The sequence below is a fragment of the Sorghum bicolor genome, chromosome 3, assembly GCF_000003195.3.
Source record: "Sorghum bicolor cultivar BTx623 chromosome 3, Sorghum_bicolor_NCBIv3, whole genome shotgun sequence".
Taxonomy (NCBI): Eukaryota; Viridiplantae; Streptophyta; class Magnoliopsida; order Poales; family Poaceae; genus Sorghum; species Sorghum bicolor.
Window position 1 is genome coordinate 64,865,345 of NC_012872.2, and position 17,544 is coordinate 64,882,888.

The 17,544-nt window shown below is 49.5% G+C and overlaps 3 protein-coding genes across 3 annotated transcripts; 2 read left to right on the forward strand and 1 right to left on the reverse strand.

Moving 5' to 3' along the window:
- On the forward strand, positions 1,681 to 2,792 carry LOC8054728 (nuclear transport factor 2). Its single transcript, XM_002456419.2, has 2 exons — positions 1,681 to 2,382; positions 2,479 to 2,792. The coding sequence occupies exons 1-2, from the start codon at positions 1,816 to 1,818 to the stop codon at positions 2,551 to 2,553; spliced, it is 642 nt and encodes a 213-aa protein (XP_002456464.2). The 5' UTR covers positions 1,681 to 1,815; the 3' UTR covers positions 2,554 to 2,792.
- On the forward strand, positions 8,170 to 10,640 carry LOC8054729 (pectinesterase). The gene is made up of 2 exons (XM_002456420.2): positions 8,170 to 9,215; positions 9,682 to 10,640. The coding sequence occupies exons 1-2, from the start codon at positions 8,252 to 8,254 to the stop codon at positions 10,374 to 10,376; spliced, it is 1,659 nt and encodes a 552-aa protein (XP_002456465.1). The 5' UTR covers positions 8,170 to 8,251; the 3' UTR covers positions 10,377 to 10,640.
- On the reverse strand, positions 11,531 to 15,214 carry LOC8054730 (probable disease resistance protein At1g12280). Its single transcript, XM_002458574.2, has one exon. The coding sequence runs from the start codon at positions 14,616 to 14,618 to the stop codon at positions 11,895 to 11,897; it is 2,724 nt and encodes a 907-aa protein (XP_002458619.1). The 5' UTR covers positions 14,619 to 15,214; the 3' UTR covers positions 11,531 to 11,894.

Consider the following 17,544-nt stretch of genomic DNA (forward strand, 5'->3'; position numbering starts at 1 on the left):
TCAATACAATCAGACGCAGGACGTAGGTATTATGCCCTCACGACGGCTGCACCTGGATAAAGTTCTTATCTTTGTTTTGCGTCACCATCTAGTTCGTAGCTTGTGTACCTGTCTGTCGACAATCTACTACATTGGGCATATCCCTAGGTAGATTGCCGACCATATTTCGTCGACAGTCGATGACAACAGTGACTCAACGAACGATCCTAGGCCTTGCTGCTAAGCAAACAACCTAATCCTAGGCCTTGCTGCTAATCAAACAACCTATTCTCTCCCGTCAAACTGAGCATTGGTTGAGGCACTCCATGTCTCTCTAAGCACACACCATAGTGCACATGAGTCCACGATGCCAACTTCTCTTCCTCAAGGCATGCCTTCTTATGCAGACTCTGTGGAGGGGCATTGACGAATAGAACTGTGGTAAGCGTCCACAATGATTTTGCTCATGCGAAAGAGGTTATAGAATCCTAGGGTCTATGCTAGCCGCCACCGCTACCGCCACGCCTAGGGCCTCTCTCCTTCCTCTCTAGTGCGTCTGCTGGGGACAAGAAGAGGAGGGGGCTCATCCTTTTTCCCATAGTTTTTATATCTAGTTGCTTAGGGTTTGGTCTAAATAAATCTTCTAGCAAAATTAGATGATTTTCAGTCGAGGTTGTGATCCATGCGATGACTTCGGTGGTTGCCACGATAAGATCATCGTTCCAGGTTTCAATTTGATCGGTAGATGGTCAATTGGTGGTCTTTATCTACAAGGGGATGAATGTTTTTGGTCACTCACAACGAGGACAACTACTCTGGGTCGTCGATCAAGGTTTGAGGGCGATGAATCTACATCCTATATTGTACCTAACAATGCAACTACCGATATTCTTTCATCGATTTAGATGCATTTTGGACAGGTTCTAAAGCACTGGATCTTGTGGTATACCCAATGTTTTGTTGTTAGTCGTTGGATTTAGCATAAAGACTGCACTTTGGCTTCGGTATTTGAGGTAAACCATTATGAAAGAGGACGATGGAAGAATCTAGATATAATATTATATATTTTTTATTTCAGATTTTTTTTCATGTGTAATTAAGGAATATTTGTTGAAAAAAAATCACAGCTATACATGGACACATGACATGAATCTATAGCGGGTGACTATGGGTGCATAGGCTCCTAATTTGTTTTCCGCTAAAGAGCGTGTTTTGCGCTGTGGGCTCCCGTTGGACTGTACGTACAAACGGCGGTTGTCACCGAAAGCGGCGGCGGATCGCTGGCTGACAGTTTCGCAATCGTGCGGCGTCCGTGGGCAAAACATGGCCATATTCGATTGTTTTCCATCGCCACACTCGGCTTCACAGCTCACTTTCGGCCTGCTTGAACTGGGCCGCGCCGGGGACTCGGGGTGGCCGGAGAATGTACAACCCTCTGTCTGATGTGATCTTGATCACGCAGTTCCTGACCTGTTTGATGCTGCTTCGGCCGTCAGCTGCTATGCATGGATGGATTCCTTGCGTGCATCTTCCGAAGGCGGTTACGGTAAGCACTTTCCTTGCAGTCAAAAAACAAGATGCATCCATGCATATATGCATAAAACAAAGGGAGGGCATCATGAAGTGAAGTTCGATAAAACACATGTACCGATTAGTTCTCGTAAACAACTTCTCTTTTTATTTCCCGTGGAATATTGTTTTCTGGTTTCTGCTGCTTTACTTTTCCCCTTTTCTAGTTCTAGCTTCATTGCCTGTGTCTGCTTTGCGTTTCTAGTGTCTGTCTCGCTTGTTCAGAAATTATGTGGCGCCACGCACCGACGCACGTACGCCCACCACATGCGATTTGGGCGTTCGAATTACGCCAACGCAAAAAGGGCAAATCTCGTTCTTTCGATTATACAAACGGATTACCCCATACTGCAGCAAAGCAACGCGCAACACCGCCTGCACTACAAATACCCGCGCGAGCAAGGTGACCACCTGCCCCAGGCACGAGAGCACCACCAGGGTCCAGGGCTCCAGGCATCCATCAGCAGTTCAGCACCGACCGAAGCCGGCCGGCAGACAATGGACGGCGCCCAGGGCAACGTCGACGCGGTCGAGAGCCACTGCGACGTCGTGGCGCGGGCCTTCGTGGAACACTACTACCGCACGTTCGACGCCGACCGCGCCGCGCTGGCCGCGCTCTACGGCCAGACCTCCATGCTCTCCTTCGAGGGCCACGCCGTCGCAGGCGCCGAGGAGATCTGCCGGAAGCTGGCGCAGCTGCCCTTCGAGCAATGCCGGCACACCGTCTGCACCGTCGACTGCCAGCCCTCGCCGTCCTTCCCCGGCAGCATCCTGGTGTTCGTCAGCGGGAACCTCCAGCTCGCCGGCGAGGAGCACCAGCTGAGGTTCAGCCAGGTAGGCCATCTTGGCAGTACGTCTTTTCCTTCCTCTCAAACTGTTTCCGAGCTTGAGGTTTGAATTCTGATGCTGTGATTCAATCTTGGAATGCAGATGTTTCAGTTGGTACCCAACGAGCAGGGGAGCTTCTTCGTGCAGAATGACATATTCCGGCTCAACTACGGCTGACGCAATGGCCGGTAGCGTGTGGGTGCCGAAAGGAAGTCGGTGCTCGGCAGATGCTTTGATGCCACACATGGAGGGGACGCCTGGCGCGTGATCCTCTGTTTTCTCCTTTCGCTTTCGGTCTTCTTCTCTTCGTGTTGGATGCAGCACAGCATCCCAGTGCTTTCTTTCAGAAAATGTAGCATCTTAAATAAAGTTTCCTTTCAGAAAATGTTTCCATTTGAGAATGGCCTATATTTATACGGAAGTGCTGTTACAATCGGTCCATCTTGGAGTACGGTTTGGGTCGGCTGCCTCGCCTGTGTGTGCGCTCCGAGTTTACTAGTTCGGAATTTAGTTTTTTTATTGTTTAATAAAACTGCTCTGTTTCAAATATTAGCAAGAATAAGCTTCAATCACTAATAAAAAAACTAAAAACTAAAAGGCCGATTGAAATTAATCGCCCTCTAGAAACGTTATGTGTATAAATAAAGAACCCTTTAATAATATTATCAGTGTATACTCTACTCTATATTTTTATCAACCTTACCAAAGCAAACTCACAAATTATCAATCTCCACATGTAAGCTATGTACACTATCCCTCACCAAGTGCAAAAAATGTCTATACTATCATTCACTAAGAACAAAGTTATCCATATTACCCCAATTAGGACAAGTACAAGTACGTTACTACATGTTAGCGGTTTCATAAGTCATCTCATGCATTCTAGTCTTGATGTAGTTAACAATCTAAAGGTTGAACACATTACATTATTCAAATTCAGAGATGAGCAAAAGTTGTTTTTAGAGGTGGCTCGGAAGCCTCTACCTTGAGGTATCTATGAATGGGGATTTCTGGAGTCAAAAACTTTGGTTTGCCTCTATAAATCAACTAAAAATAAAAAGATCTAGCCCTGCCAGGATCTTATCCAACCAGATCTAGACTCCTCCACACAAGATTGGGCCTCTTTCTCGTTAGATCTGCTACCCACAGAGATGATGCATTTGTCCACCGCATCGGTTGCCTAAGGATGTTGCATTCCGTTAATTAGAATGGATTTATCATTGGCTCTCCAATGCTACCTTGCTCTCCAATTAAGGGTGTATTCGGTAGCAAAAAAAATCTCAGATTCTCACTAGAATCACTAGAATTGTTGCAAATGCCACAAAGAGAGAAAACATTTTAGAGAGAATCATTTGAAACCATTTCTCATTTTTGAACTAGTCTAGAGAAACACTTGAAACCTAGTTTCTTCTATTTCTAGTTCTAATTTTAATAATCCAGTTAACTAACAAAACTATTCTATGAAGTGTTCTAAGATTCTAATTCATCATAAATATTTGTTAAGATAATTTCAAAGTAAAACATTTCTACGAAAATCTAAAATCATGTCAAACACGAACTAAACTGACCCGCACAGGTGACTCGGGTGACAACCCTAGCCGCCGCCACCAACCATCACCACATCCCCTGCCCCTCGCCATCGCCGGAGGGTGTGGTTCGGAGGCCCGCACGACTCACAAGGATGGTGGCGGCGAGGCTCTCACTCAGTGTCGACGAAAGCTGGTCGGCAGTCTACCTTGGGGTATACCCACGGTAGTAGTTTATCGGTAGACGGTGCGCAAACTACGAACTTGATGGTGACGCAAGACACGGACAAGCTTTTTATCCAGGTTCGGCCGCCGAGTTGGCGTAATAACTATGTCCTGCGTCTGGTTGTATTGATTTGTGTTGAGAGAATATGATGATCTGTCCTCTAGGGGACCCCTGCCCCTCCTTATATATCGTGAAGGGACAGAGTTACAAGCAAAGTATCCTATTTGGTACAATATCTTGTAGCCTTGCGGTGCACGCCGACTAGTCGTGCGCCGCACGTCTTCATCCTGTGGGCCGAGCCACCTCTGATGGTGCGGCCCATATAGGCCCATGAGGGTATAGGGGTTTATACCCCCACAGCTAGTCCCCGAGCACCATGTATTGTGATGTAACACGCCGTCTTGAGCTTCTTCGATCAGTGAGGCTTAACGTCTTCAATAAGCAGGAAATTCGTCCAAACAGTTGCAACGGTATTTTGACCGACTCAAAAGACAGTTGATCAACATTGACATCGAAGAAGCAGGTTGTTCGAAGAATGCATGGTGCTCTTAATCAAAAAAGATTTCTTTCTTGGTGAAGTGTGCCCACTTTACTTTTCCTTTCAAAAAGCAAGCATATTCACCGCAAGGTGAAGTGTGCCCACTTAGTCCCCGAGCCTGGTAGTAGGTGACGTAGGCACGTGGTGCCAGGGTCTAAAAAGAAAATCATAGAAATTCTAAAACTGAGATGCATCGCCAGATGCATCGTACCGATGTAGTCCCCGAGCTTGCTGGAAGGCGAAGTATGAGCCTTGTAGCAAGGTCTAAAAAATTGAATTTACCAGTCCCCGAGCATATCATGCTCGTCTGCAATTGAATAGACTAATCGACCAGTCCCCGAGCATATAACGCTCGGTGGTCGGTACAGTCCCCGAATTCTCAAATTGGTGGGCTGGTCGACCAGTCCCCGAGCGTATAGTGCTCGGTGGTCGGTGCAGTCCCCAAACTCTCAAATTGGTGAGCAGGTCGACCAGTCCCCGAGCGTATAGTGCTCGGTGGTCGGCACAGTCCCCGAGCACAGCGTAGGGACCGCTGGACAAGTCCCCGAGCGTGGTTGGGAACGTAAACGTGCTCGGTGGTCGGCACAGTCTTCGAGCACAGCATAGAGAGTAGTCGACAAGTCTCCGAGCGTGGTTGGAAACGTAAACGTGCTCGGTGGTCGGAGCAGTCTCCGGGCACAACGTAGGGAATAGTCGACGAGTCCCGAGCATAGCTTGTCGACTGGGCCAAACTCCTGAAAATAAATATAAAGAATAGGTAGTACATGATGTATAAATAAACTTTAGATAAAAAATCAGTACTAAGATAAGTTTTAGATTTTTTGTTATAAAATTAGCACGAGTAGTTAATTCATCCTAGAGCTTGTACCAGCTCTGGTCTAGCCAACAATCAGCAAGAGGTGCGGAACCTAGACATGCGTGGAATTGCCAGCCTCGCCAGAGAGCTACTGCCGACCACCCAGAACGCAGAGGGCGGATCTCATGCACGTGTAGGGAGGAGTCGGAGACAGTACCGGCTCTGGAAAACTCGTGTAGGAGAAAAAACTAGTCGGCTAACCAAAAAGTTGTTTTGAAGGATAATAAAAAATATTATGCCAAAAATAAATAAAATATTAGAAGTGTACTTATCTTTGGACGAAAGTCTGGTCGGTGACGATAAAATTGTCCGGCCCTCGAGTTTTTTGACTTATCATGACGGTGATCGTGGTTGTCATAGCGTCGTTCTTCGCGGCGATTATTATTGCGACTGGTGGTCAGAGCAAGTAGGCCAAACAATTTGGTCGATGGCCCGAGCAGGTCGGTGTTGTCGATCTGCCTCTCTTTGTAGCAGGGAAGCGGGTGACGCGTTGTCGGCGTGGTCGGAAACGTTGCTGGAGTAGTCGGAGTCGTAGCCAGCGTGGTTGGAGTCGCGACCGACGTTGATGAAGAAGTGATTGGCGCAGATCGGATCTACACCTCCTCCGTGGTCGTGGCGGTGAAGCTGTTGAAGTTGACGGTGAACGTGAAGTCGCCCGCCATGGCCGCGAAGTCGGAGATGATGGCCATCTTGTTCGTCGGGAGAGCTGTACACACACCCCCTACCTGGCGCGCCACTGTCGACGAAAGCTGGTCGGCAGTCTACCTTGGGGTATACCCACGGTAGTAGTTTATCGGTAGACGGTGCGCAAACTACGAACTTGATGGTGACGCAAGACACGGACAAGCTTTTTATCCAGGTTCGGCCGCCGAGTTGGCGTAATACCTACGTCCTGCGTCTGGTTATATTGATTTGTGTTGAGAGAATATGATGATCTGTCCTCTAGGGGACCTTTGCCCCTCCTTATATATCGTGAAGGGACAGAGTTACAAGCAAAGTATCCTATTTGGTACAATATCTTGTAGCCTTGCGGTGCACGCCGACTAGTCGTGCGCCGCACGTCTTCATCCTGTGGGCCGAGCCACCTCTGATGGTGCGGCCCATATAGGCCCATGAGGGTATAGAGGTTTATACCCCCACACTCAGGAAGGTCATGACCACCTTCTGTGCAGAGATGGTGCTCGGCAATCGGGATGGCGCTGGGGCCGTGTGTGACAGGTCTAGCATGCAGAGGCACTGGGGGTTTTTGGAGGGGACGACAATGGTCTGAGCCAGTGAGTAGGTGCTCGAGTGGTCGGATCTGAAGCCCGAGTGGCTGGATCTAGCTCACCCTGACCGGAGGCGTGGTGGGCAGCCGACGGTGATGCCCGACGACCATGGGGTCATGGGTGGCCGGCTGGCTCGAAACTCGCTTCTACAATTAGAGTAGGCGGCCTCGTGCCCGGATTTGTGATCTCATGCTCCTATTCTGTTGTGGAGAGTTATCGGCACGTCAGTGGCTTGAGCTGCGGAGTTCAACAATGGTGGTTGCTGGCATTGACGACAGCAAGTGACTCAGTCGGACAGCAACGGCTGGCACAGTGGACAAGCCATGGCCAATGCTGTGCACGAGGTTGAGATGCCATGGTGAAAGCTTTGTCCCTCTTGGGCCGTTGACGGCAATGTCTCCATACGTCGTTTTCTTCCTTAGAAGCGTCAATCAATTGGTCCTCTTCCCTTTATATAATTATATGGCATATCTTTCTTGGCTGAAAACTTGGACCTTCTGGTCAGGCGACGACATCGCTAGTGGCATCGTGTTCCTTCTTAGAGGCATCATTTTGGAAGATTATGCTTGGTCAGTCTACTACACCCGCCAGCGTCGTGGTGAGGAAGGTGGAGGTATTGTTTGAGAATTCAAGTCTGCAGTGTAACGACGAAAGAAGGCGGATAGGAGGAGAGCGTTGGTGTAGCAATTGGACGTCCTCATATCTGTTGACAATGAACCATGAATTTGGCGAGGAGGCCGACATAGGAGGCGCTCACAAAGTTGGCAAGGAGGCCGACACAGTTTGGAGTTGCCGAGATGACCTGCATGATATGAGGGCAGACGGTCTCGCATTGTGGTGGTTGTTTTTGGTGCGAGTAGGCGTTGTGATTGGCAGCTAGGTGACATGTATGGCATTTTTATCTTTGATGAGGCTATTGGGTCTGGAAACTATGGTGTGTGTGCGCCTTGTGTTTGAGTTTGCGAGGTTTTGAAGTGTTGTGGTGTAATAAGGAATAGCTATATAGATAAGTTGATGCATGAGATATTAATATATTTTCTTAAAAAAAGAACTGTTGGTTCTTCTCGGTACTCCATGATTCTTTCCATGTACTCCTACAGCACTGCAGCACGGTTCTCGACAGTCATGGCAGTTCTTGGTTGCGCTCGTACACATTTGAAATAAATCACGTAGGAAAGTGCTAGGGACATGTCCTTCTATAAGAACAACTGTTTCACCAACCCCTCTATTCAAATTTCAAAGACCATGTGCTATTGGTTGAAAACCATGTGCCCGATCGTAAGTCTTTCAGCCAGCTAGCCGTGATATAGTCAATGGTTATTTTGCTATAGATGCAATACTATATATTGGAAGTTCGAAGCACTATATTATTCTATTAACCTTATCCAGTCATCCTCCCTCTTTGTCATCTGCCTATACCTCAGCTGCGGTGTCTCTTCACTAGCCAGTACACTAGTCACCATGCTTAGCAGCAATGAGCCTCTCCTCTCCTCGCCCTACCAAAGAAACGCTTCTCCATGCAGGAGGCCCGTCTTGCTGATCACGCTGTCATCGGCCGCTCTGCTTTGCGCCGGAGCAGCGTTCCTCCTCCTCAACCTCCCCACTCCGGACCTCTGCGCCAGCTCCCCGGACCCAACCTCGTGCCACGCCATCGTGGCCGACGCCGTGCTTGCGTCTCCACGAGCGCACCTTACCCGCCCCGGCCCCGCTCAGGTCCTCCGCGCGATCGTTGCCAGGTCTCTCGTGCAGCATGACGCGGCCGCCGCCGCGGTGTCCGGCATGCTCCGGCACACCGGTAGCGATAGCGACCCGAGGCAGCGCGCGGCGCTCGCGGACTGCGTCCAGCTCATGGACCTCGCGCGGGACCGCCTCGCCGACGCCTCCCCGGCCGTGGCCGCGGCCGCAGCGGACGACGCGCGGACGTGGCTCAGCGCCGCGCTCACCTACTACGCGACGTGCACGGACGGCGTCGTCGTCGACGGGCCGCTGCGCGACGCCGTGGTGGCGCGGCTGGAACCGCTCAAGTCCCTTGCGAGCGCGTCGCTCGCCGTGCTAAGCGCCGTCGTCGACGACTCGGGCTCCCGGGACGCCGGGCTCGCCGACACTACGTACACGTTCCCCTCGTGGGTGCCGGCGCGAGACCGCGCTCTCCTTGAAGCGGGCGCCGCCATCGAGGCCGACGTCGTGGTGGCCCAGGACGGGAGCGGCAAGTTCAGGACGGTGAAAGAGGCGGTAGACGCGGCGCCCGACGGCGGCAAGAGCAGGTACGTGATCTACGTGAAGAAAGGGGTGTACAAGGAGAACGTTGAGGTGGGGAAGAAGAAGCGCGAGCTGATGATCGTGGGCGACGGCATGGATGCGACGGTGATCACCGGGAGCCGCAACGTGGTCGACGGCGCCACGACTTTCAACTCGGCCACCCTAGGTGATGCACCCCGGCAGTGTCCTGTCTCTCCTTTACGTTTCCAATATTCGCACTCATTTCCAGCACTTTACGCTGCCAACATTCGTCTTTCATCAGATTTTGCTTTTACTTTCGGAAGCTTAACAATACCTTAATTAGCTTTGCCATGCCTCCATGGTCCATGCCTTAGCCTTACACTGCAGACTGCACACGTTCATGCATCTCTGGCTTAGTGGTTGGGTTTGGTAGCAAAGATGGGCATAAAGATAGATAGCACGGAATACCGCAATTGCATTCGGAGTGCACTCCACTCCAGATTCCCCGTTACTGTACTAGCAGCTGTTGACGCAGATATAGTGCTAGCAGCCAGTCCAGAATCCAGATCCGGAGCCGGCCGAAAACAACCGGAGCCAGTCCAGTATCCGGTGCTGATTTTGATTTTTATTTTATTTTTATTTGTATTTTTCTTTTACTGTGATGCGTGCAGCCGTGGCGGGAGACGGGATCATCCTGCAGGACCTGCGGGTGGAGAACACGGCGGGGCCAGCGAAGCACCAGGCGGTGGCGCTGCGCGTGAGCGCCGACCGCGCCGTCGCCTACCGCTGCCGCGTCGACGGGTACCAGGACACCCTGTACGCGCACGCGCTCCGCCACCTGTACCGCGAGTGCTTCGTGTCCGGCACCGTCGACTTCGTCTTCGGCAACGCGGCCGCCGTGCTGCAGGGCTGCGCGCTGGCGGCGCGCCTGCCCCTGCGGGGCCAGCAGAACGCGGTCACCGCGCAGGGCCGGGAGGACCCCAACCAGAACACGGGCACGTCCCTCCACAGGTGCCGCGTCGTGCCGGCGCCCGACCTGGCGCCCGTGGCCGGGACGGACTTCCCGACGTTCCTGGGCCGGCCGTGGAAGGCCTACTCGCGGACGGTCGTCATGCTGTCGTACCTGGACGCGCACGTCGACGCCAGGGGGTGGCTCGAGTGGGACGGGGACTTCGCGCTCAAGACGCTCTTCTACGGGGAGTACCAGAACGAGGGGCCCGGCGCCGCCACCGCCGGCCGGGTCAACTGGCCCGGCTACCACGTCATCACGGACAGGAGCGTGGCCGTGCAGTTCACCGTCGGCCAGTTCATTCAGGGTGGCAACTGGCTCAACGGCACCGGCGTGCCCTACATCGAGGGTCTCTGATTCATACTCCTGCGCTTGTAGAATTCAGTAACAGGGCCGGTTCTGTCAGTGTCAGTACCTGGCATATTTGTGCTGTGGAATAATGACTAGTGACTGTTTTAGCAAACTTTTGTTGAGCTGCAATTTTTACTACTCCCTCCCCCCTCCCTCCCAGAAAGTATGCAATTTTAGAATAGTGTTAGGTCCACCTATCTAAAGTTTGACCTGATGTATGTACTAAGGCCGTGTTTAATTGGTGAAAGAAAAATTTTCGCGACACCGTAACACTTTCGTTTGTTTGTGGTAATTATTATTCAACCATGGACTAACTAGACTCAAAAGATTCGTCTCGTAAATTTTGACCAAACTATGCAATTAGTTTTTATTTTTGTCTATATTTAATACTCCATGCACGCATCTAAAGATTCGATGTGACGGAGAATCTTGAAAAATTTTGGATTTTGGATGGAAGTAAACAAGGCATAATTAAAAATGTACTAGTAATATTTATCATATTGAACAAGTTCTTATTAGATTTGTTGTCAAATATATTTACATGTTCATATCATTTCCTATAAATTCAGTTTAACATTAATCGGACCTAGAATTTTTTTTTGACAGAGATAGTACTAAACTAGGAGTATGAAATATTACCAGGCTACTCATCCATGAAATATTATTACCAAGCCACCCATCCAAAAAGTATATTACCAGGCCGGACCATGAAATGGCGATGGCGACAAATTGAGGTCCTGATCCAGTGGTCCGTCCAGGTCCACCAAACCAAGAGACCGACCATTCGGCCTATTCGTAATTTCGTATGCGCTCACTGGGCCATGTTTCTTTTGAACAGGTCAAACGGTCAAACCTTTTTTTTGCGAGGTCAAAAGGTCAAACCTTATCTGTGCAATTTGGGACTATATGGGCGGCCAGTCATCTTTGCTGTGTTGATGCATTTACTGAGAGCCTAGTTTTGTCCTACTCATGATTTTTGGGGATTAAATATCAGACTACCTGAGCTTTTTTGGTTAGCTCAGCTGGGGCCTGGGGACCTTCCCTGTTCCTTGAGAACACTCATACAGAAGGAAGCTACTATCACCGTCCTGAATTTCTGACCCATTCACAAAGGCGTTTGTTCAGCTCATACCAGGAAAAGCAATGGCAACCTCAACTCATTTCTCAAAGAAAGCAGAAACAGAGAATTTGAGAAAACGGTTGTACTGGTATCCACCAGTCATACTGTTCTGGAGAACTCTATAGTTACATTTGCTAGTTTCCTGGCTGCCAGTCTGCCACACATGCTAATTGATCATTCTGTATTTCTAGAACACGGGCTGTGCAAAAAAATAGAATCGCCCAACTTGTATTTACAAGATGGACAACACAGCCCAGCAATCCTGAACTACACAAACGATCAAATCAAATAAGAAAAGATTACACCCACTGCAGACTAGCAATATCTGAATTCACGCGATCTGTTGTATCCACGGGGAAGAGCAATCTCTAAAATAACAGAATCTCTAGCAACCAAAACTGAATTCAGTGCAATGGGCGGAACAATGGATCATAAGAAGCTTTGACTTCCTCATCATCCCACTCCAGCCCATCCCACCATTCCCTGGTGCATTGTATCACATTGAGTCCTCCAGCAGAAAGTTTCAGCTTCTTCAAATTCGGGCACTCGATAATTTTCAGGCTCTCCAGCGCTGGGAAGTGCAGTGTACATGTACTGCTGCTCAGCCTCCTGAACTTTGCCAAGCCATGGAGATACAGTTCCTTGAGGTTGGGGAAGGGTGTGATGACTCTAAACGCTGCTGAACCTTGTCCACCGCCACTTGCCGACATGTCATGCTCTTCGCTGACAGTAATCAGCTCTTCCAGGCCATGGCAATACCAGATGAACAATGATGCTAGATTCTGTACACATCCGCCTCTGTAGATGATCTTTACCTTATGGAGTCCCTGAAGGATGATATCATGTAGGGTTGGAAGGATTGGCTGCTCTTCATCGACAAGTTCTGCCCGAGCTTGCAAGATGGAACGGGGGAGCGCATTGCTATTAACAGCTTCTTTGCTGCTATCAATGATTACCTCAGCTAAGTTGCTGCAGCTCACAATCCACACTCTCTTCAGGTTAGTCATGTTCTTCCACAGGTTGCTCGAAGGAAGCTCTATCTTCGTCAGGCTGGAGCTTGTCTTTATCAGTAGGTTTCTTGTGGAACCAGCAAGACGATATGACCGTGACAGCCGTTCCAGGGCCTCAACAGATTGTATTGTGATGTCCAGCGCCTTGAGCCTACGCAGATTCTCAAGCTCTTGAAAATCAACACCATTCCCACTTGCACCAACCTTCCAATCTCCGTAGCTGAGATCCATGTACAGAACTTGCAGCATTGTGAGGCTGCATATAACACCACCCGGGATCATTTCCAGTGGCATATGTGAGAGAAGCAAGAACCGCAGAGTTGATAGAGATCCTAGCTCCCTTGGAAGTGACCTGATGTTTGTGTTATACAAATCCAGGTACTGCAGCTCAACCAATGAACTGATCCCTGAAGGTAATTCGCTGATAGAAGTATGCGACAGATCTAACACTCTGAGAGATGGCATGTATTGGAAGAAGCCATCGCATATCTTGTCCAACCCAGGATTGCCTTGTAGCATCAAAGTCTTCAGTAAGGGGCAATTAGGCTTCTCATACAACTCAAGAATGTTGTTCCGCATGAAAGAAATCCGCTCAGCATCATTCCATTTCTCTGCGCCTGGTGCCTCCTTCAGCCCAACTCCAGCACGAACAAGCCATTTGGTCTCCTTGGTGCCAAAATCCGATGCTATCCACAGAGCCATGGCACGGACCATAGGATGCATCTTGATGTGATCCTCATCTTCGCCTTTCTCCAGCAAAGAGGCAATCTTGAGATCACCAAGAAGGTCATGCCCCTTGTTGTATATTTCATCCATCTCAGTATACAAGTCATCTATGAAACCTTCACCGATGCAGTAGCCTATGATCCAATCCTTGGAAATAGAGAACTCCTCTGGGAACAGTGAGCAATATAGCAGGCAGAGCCTTAGCTTGTCACTGGGCAGGTTATCATAACTCTTCTTGAGAGGCTCAAGAACATCAAACTCCATGCCAAGAAGCTGCCATGGGGCAATCTTTAGCACAGTGATGGCGTGCTTCCACTCTTTTGCAGTGCGCTTGCTGGCCATCGCCCGGCCAACAGTGATGAGCGCGAGGGGCAGCCCGCCACACTTCATGGCCAGCGCCTGCGCTTGCTGCCGGATCTCAGGGCTAGCACCCATCAGGTGGTCGCCAACCTTCTCACGGAAGAGCTCCCACGCGGGCTCCCAGGGAAGACAATCCATCCTGAGCTTGCGGCGGACGTCCATTCGGTCGCACACATCCTCGATCCTCGTTGTCAACACGATCTTGCTCTTGGAGTTGTGCTTGGGCACCGGGATGCCAATCATCCTGAAATTGAGTGGCTCCCAAACGTCGTCCAGCAGCAGCACAAAGTTCATCTTGCTGAGCACCCTGTAGAGCACACCGGCGCGCTCCTTGGGTGTCCGGTTCTCCCAAGACACACCGAGGCGGTCGCCGATGATCCTCTGGATGTCGTTGAGATCGAAGTCCTTGCCGACCTCGATGTAGATGGCGACATTGATGTCATGGGAGTTGATGAGGAAGTCGTTGTTGAACTTGTTGAGCAGCGCGGTCTTGCCGACCCCCGCCATGCCGTAGATGCCGACGATGCCCACGCCGCCGTCCCGGACGCAGGTGTGGAGCTCCTGGAGCAGCGCGTCCCTGCCGAGGACCGGCGCGCTCGGCATCTCCTCGAAGCGGACCTGCACGAGCTCGTCGGCGACCTTGTGGAAGTCGGCCTTCTCCTTGAGGCCCGCAGCCTCGTCGCGAGCCTCGTCGGCCTGCTTGCTGAGGTGGTAGGTGGCCTTGTACCCGGGGGCCTGGTCGGGCGGGAGGTGCAGGCGCGCCTGGTACTCGTCGGCGATCCGCGCGGCGGCGTCCTCGAGCAGGGCGACGCACTCGAGCCACCACTTGACCTGGCTGGTGGCCTCCATGCCCTGGCGCTCGGCGGCGTCGACCATGCGCTTGACGTCGTCGCGCTTGCTCTTGAGCTCGTTCATCTCGTGGCCCAGCGCGTCGATGTAGTCGCCGCAGGACATGACGTAGCCGACGGTCCGCGCGAAGTAGTCCTTGAGCGGCCGGAACACCGTGTCGATGATGGACGCCACGAACTCCATCGCCACGACCACGAGCAGGAATCCCCAATCTTTGCCTGGAAATTGAAGCTCTAGACTTTGACGCCGGGTAGGGCCAAGAACTCAGAATCGGCGCGGATTGAACGATCTGAGCATCGGTGGGGGAGGAAGGAAGCCGAGCAAGGGCTACTACTCCCTGGAGCGGATGCGCACAGGATCTGCAGAACGGAGAAATCGAACAAGATCCAATCGGTGGGCAGCATCAAACTGGGGATTCTGGGGAACTCGGAAGAGGTGGAGGAATCAGTCGGAATTTTGGGGAGCGTTAGTGTGGGAACGGACAAATTGGTAGGCGTCTGAGCTCAGAAATCTGAGACTGACTAGTGGACAGGTAATGAGTGATGATGACAGCGTCCGTAGCAACGAAGCAACAAAAGGATGAAGAGAATCAAGAAACACTCACACTGCAAACGTGAATGAAAGATGGCCGCGCTGACCAGACCTGGGGACTCTATGCTTGCGCTGTCCGCGGTTTATGCCAGGAAGGTGGCGAGTGTGAGAGACGACTTGACTTGGAACTTGGAAGCCGAGCCGAGCCGCCGAGGCCGAAGGCCGCTGGGTCCGAGCGATGCTGGGCGATGGCCGATGGGCGTGAAGGGCGATGGTCCGTCGCCGTCGAGTTATTCCGGACTTTTTTTTTCCTGATTAGTTTGTGCCTAAAATTTTTATCCCATCACATTAAATATTAAGAAAATATCAAATATAAATTAAAAATAATTAATTATATAGTTTTTTAAATCTAATTAATTTATGATTAAACATTATTTGTTATAGTTATAAATATATTATAATCTAATTTTTTTTACGAACTAAGACCTTGTTTAGTTCACCCAAAAAACTATTTTTTTTTAAAAATTTCCCGTCACATCGAATCTTGCGGCACATGCATAAAACATTAAATATAGTCAAAAATAAAAACTAATTACACAATTTGTCTATAAATCGTAAAATAAATCTTTTAAACCTAGTTAGTCCATAATTGAAAAATATTTGTTATAAACAAATAAAAGTGGTACAAAGCCCCGAACCAAAATTTTTTAGAAACTAAACAAAGCCTAAGTCAGGTCAGACGGCGCTACAGCCCTACAGGCTTTGTTTGCCCTGGTGGAAGATAATAAAAAGTACTCACGGCGAACTGGCAAACGTGATACGATCTGATCTAGGACTGAGAGCATGGATGAGCATGTTTGCGACATGTGTATTAAAAAAAATTAGCTAGTTGCCGATGCGTGCGGACTTTTTAATCCGAGAAACCAGTGGCCCAAGAAAAATGTGTATTAAAAAATATTAGCTAGTTGCCGATGCGTGCGGACTTTTCAATCCGAGAAACCAGTGGCCCAAGAAAAATTCTTTGTTCCACACGACCTCTTCAGTTCACACATTGACAGAAGAGGTGGGCCGGCTCTGTGTTTGCATTTGGGCCAGTGTAGACGCACATGAAGTGTTAGACCGCTGAACTGGTGGATCCATCTGCTGATCATCTGGACTTTAAGATCACACATGAAAATGAGCCATGGCCCATGGCATCTGCATCACTTGTCTGACGCAAACTGAAAGCATGCTTAAGGGTAGCAAAATTTAATAAAAATCTACGCTCCGTCCTGAAATAATTGTTATTTATCTAAAAATAAGTTTTAAAAATATATGTATTAAAAAATATTAATATTTATAGTATATAATTAGTATCATTAAAATGATCTTTAAATCAAGTTTTTAATAATTTTTTTAAAGATATAAATATTGCATATATTTTCTATAAATTAAGTCAAACTTGTGACATAAAAACCGAAGATGACAAATAAAATAGGACAGAAGAGTAAGTTGCAAAAGACTAAGAAGCTGTTTGGCTGTCTGCCACACATTGCTAGCCTAAGTTGTGACACGCCACAGATGGATGTTGTTTGCTTTGGCATTTAATATTAAGTGTGCATACATTGCTAGCGTAAGTTGTGGCACGCCATATATGAATGGTTGTTGTTTGCTTTAACATTTAATATTAAAAGCATATTTGCTTGAGCTTATCTACTGAATCTGCCAATCGTTCAACAATATTTTCTCTCATAATAAATCAGTGAATAATACTTTCAGTCATGGTTTTTCAACCAAGCGAACAGACTCTTGCCCGCCACAGCCTTCCGCAGTTCAAAAAGAGGCCACAACTGAGGCGACCATTTCTATCACCACAAGTGAGTCGCCTCTGCATTACATGTGGCAGTGCATGGTTGGTATCCAAAGCCATCCTAATCGAATCAGGTATGAAATGTTATTCTAGTTTTGTTCTACCCTTCAGTCGAGGTCATGATACCCCGGCTATCTCAAGGCATAGATTAGTAAGCCATCTAGGCAATCCGACCAACAGAAACCAAGCAATCGCGACCCAACTAAGCCACATAGACCCTATGCCACACACCGATACAGGCAGTCCACCATGACCTCACTCTTCTCCTTCCACTGCACGTTATGCAGCACCACACGTCCTCACCTTGGGACAGGCATGCTCCACTCACTCCGCTAGGACCGGGGGACAACCATGCCTCATCTTAGGACATATGCCATCCCACACTGCATGCCCAAGACAACACCACTAGACGGTGATGACCAGTACAGCACCGCTTTGTCTGAATCCAGCCTGACAAGATAGGTGTACAATGTCACCCACTATACGATAGGGCACATGACCCCAACCTTGACTTTCAAGAGCGGTCAAGCCATCGGGGACCACAACCTTGCAACCAGGGTCAAGGCCACTGATGCCATGACTAGCAAAGAAGATAGACGACTTGAGGGCAGCTACTAGCTCCCACACTATCGCCATGACGCCACCAAAAGAACAGGAGATGATGACGAAGGCCATGACAAGACCACATCGCACAGGACAGTTGGTGAACCACCATCATGCCAATAGTGT

Coding starts and splice junctions, on each gene's coding strand:
- LOC8054728 (XM_002456419.2), top strand. CDS start 1,816: ATGCGATTTGGGCGTTCGAATTACGCCAACGCAAAAAGGGCAAATCTC. Junction 2,383..2,478: donor ACCAGCTGAGGTTCAGCCAG/GTAGGCCATCTT, acceptor CTTGGAATGCAG/ATGTTTCAGTTGGTACCCAA.
- LOC8054729 (XM_002456420.2), top strand. CDS start 8,252: ATGCTTAGCAGCAATGAGCCTCTCCTCTCCTCGCCCTACCAAAGAAAC. Junction 9,216..9,681: donor TTTCAACTCGGCCACCCTAG/GTGATGCACCCC, acceptor TGATGCGTGCAG/CCGTGGCGGGAGACGGGATC.
- LOC8054730 (XM_002458574.2), bottom strand. CDS start 14,618: ATGGAGTTCGTGGCGTCCATCATCGACACGGTGTTCCGGCCGCTCAAG.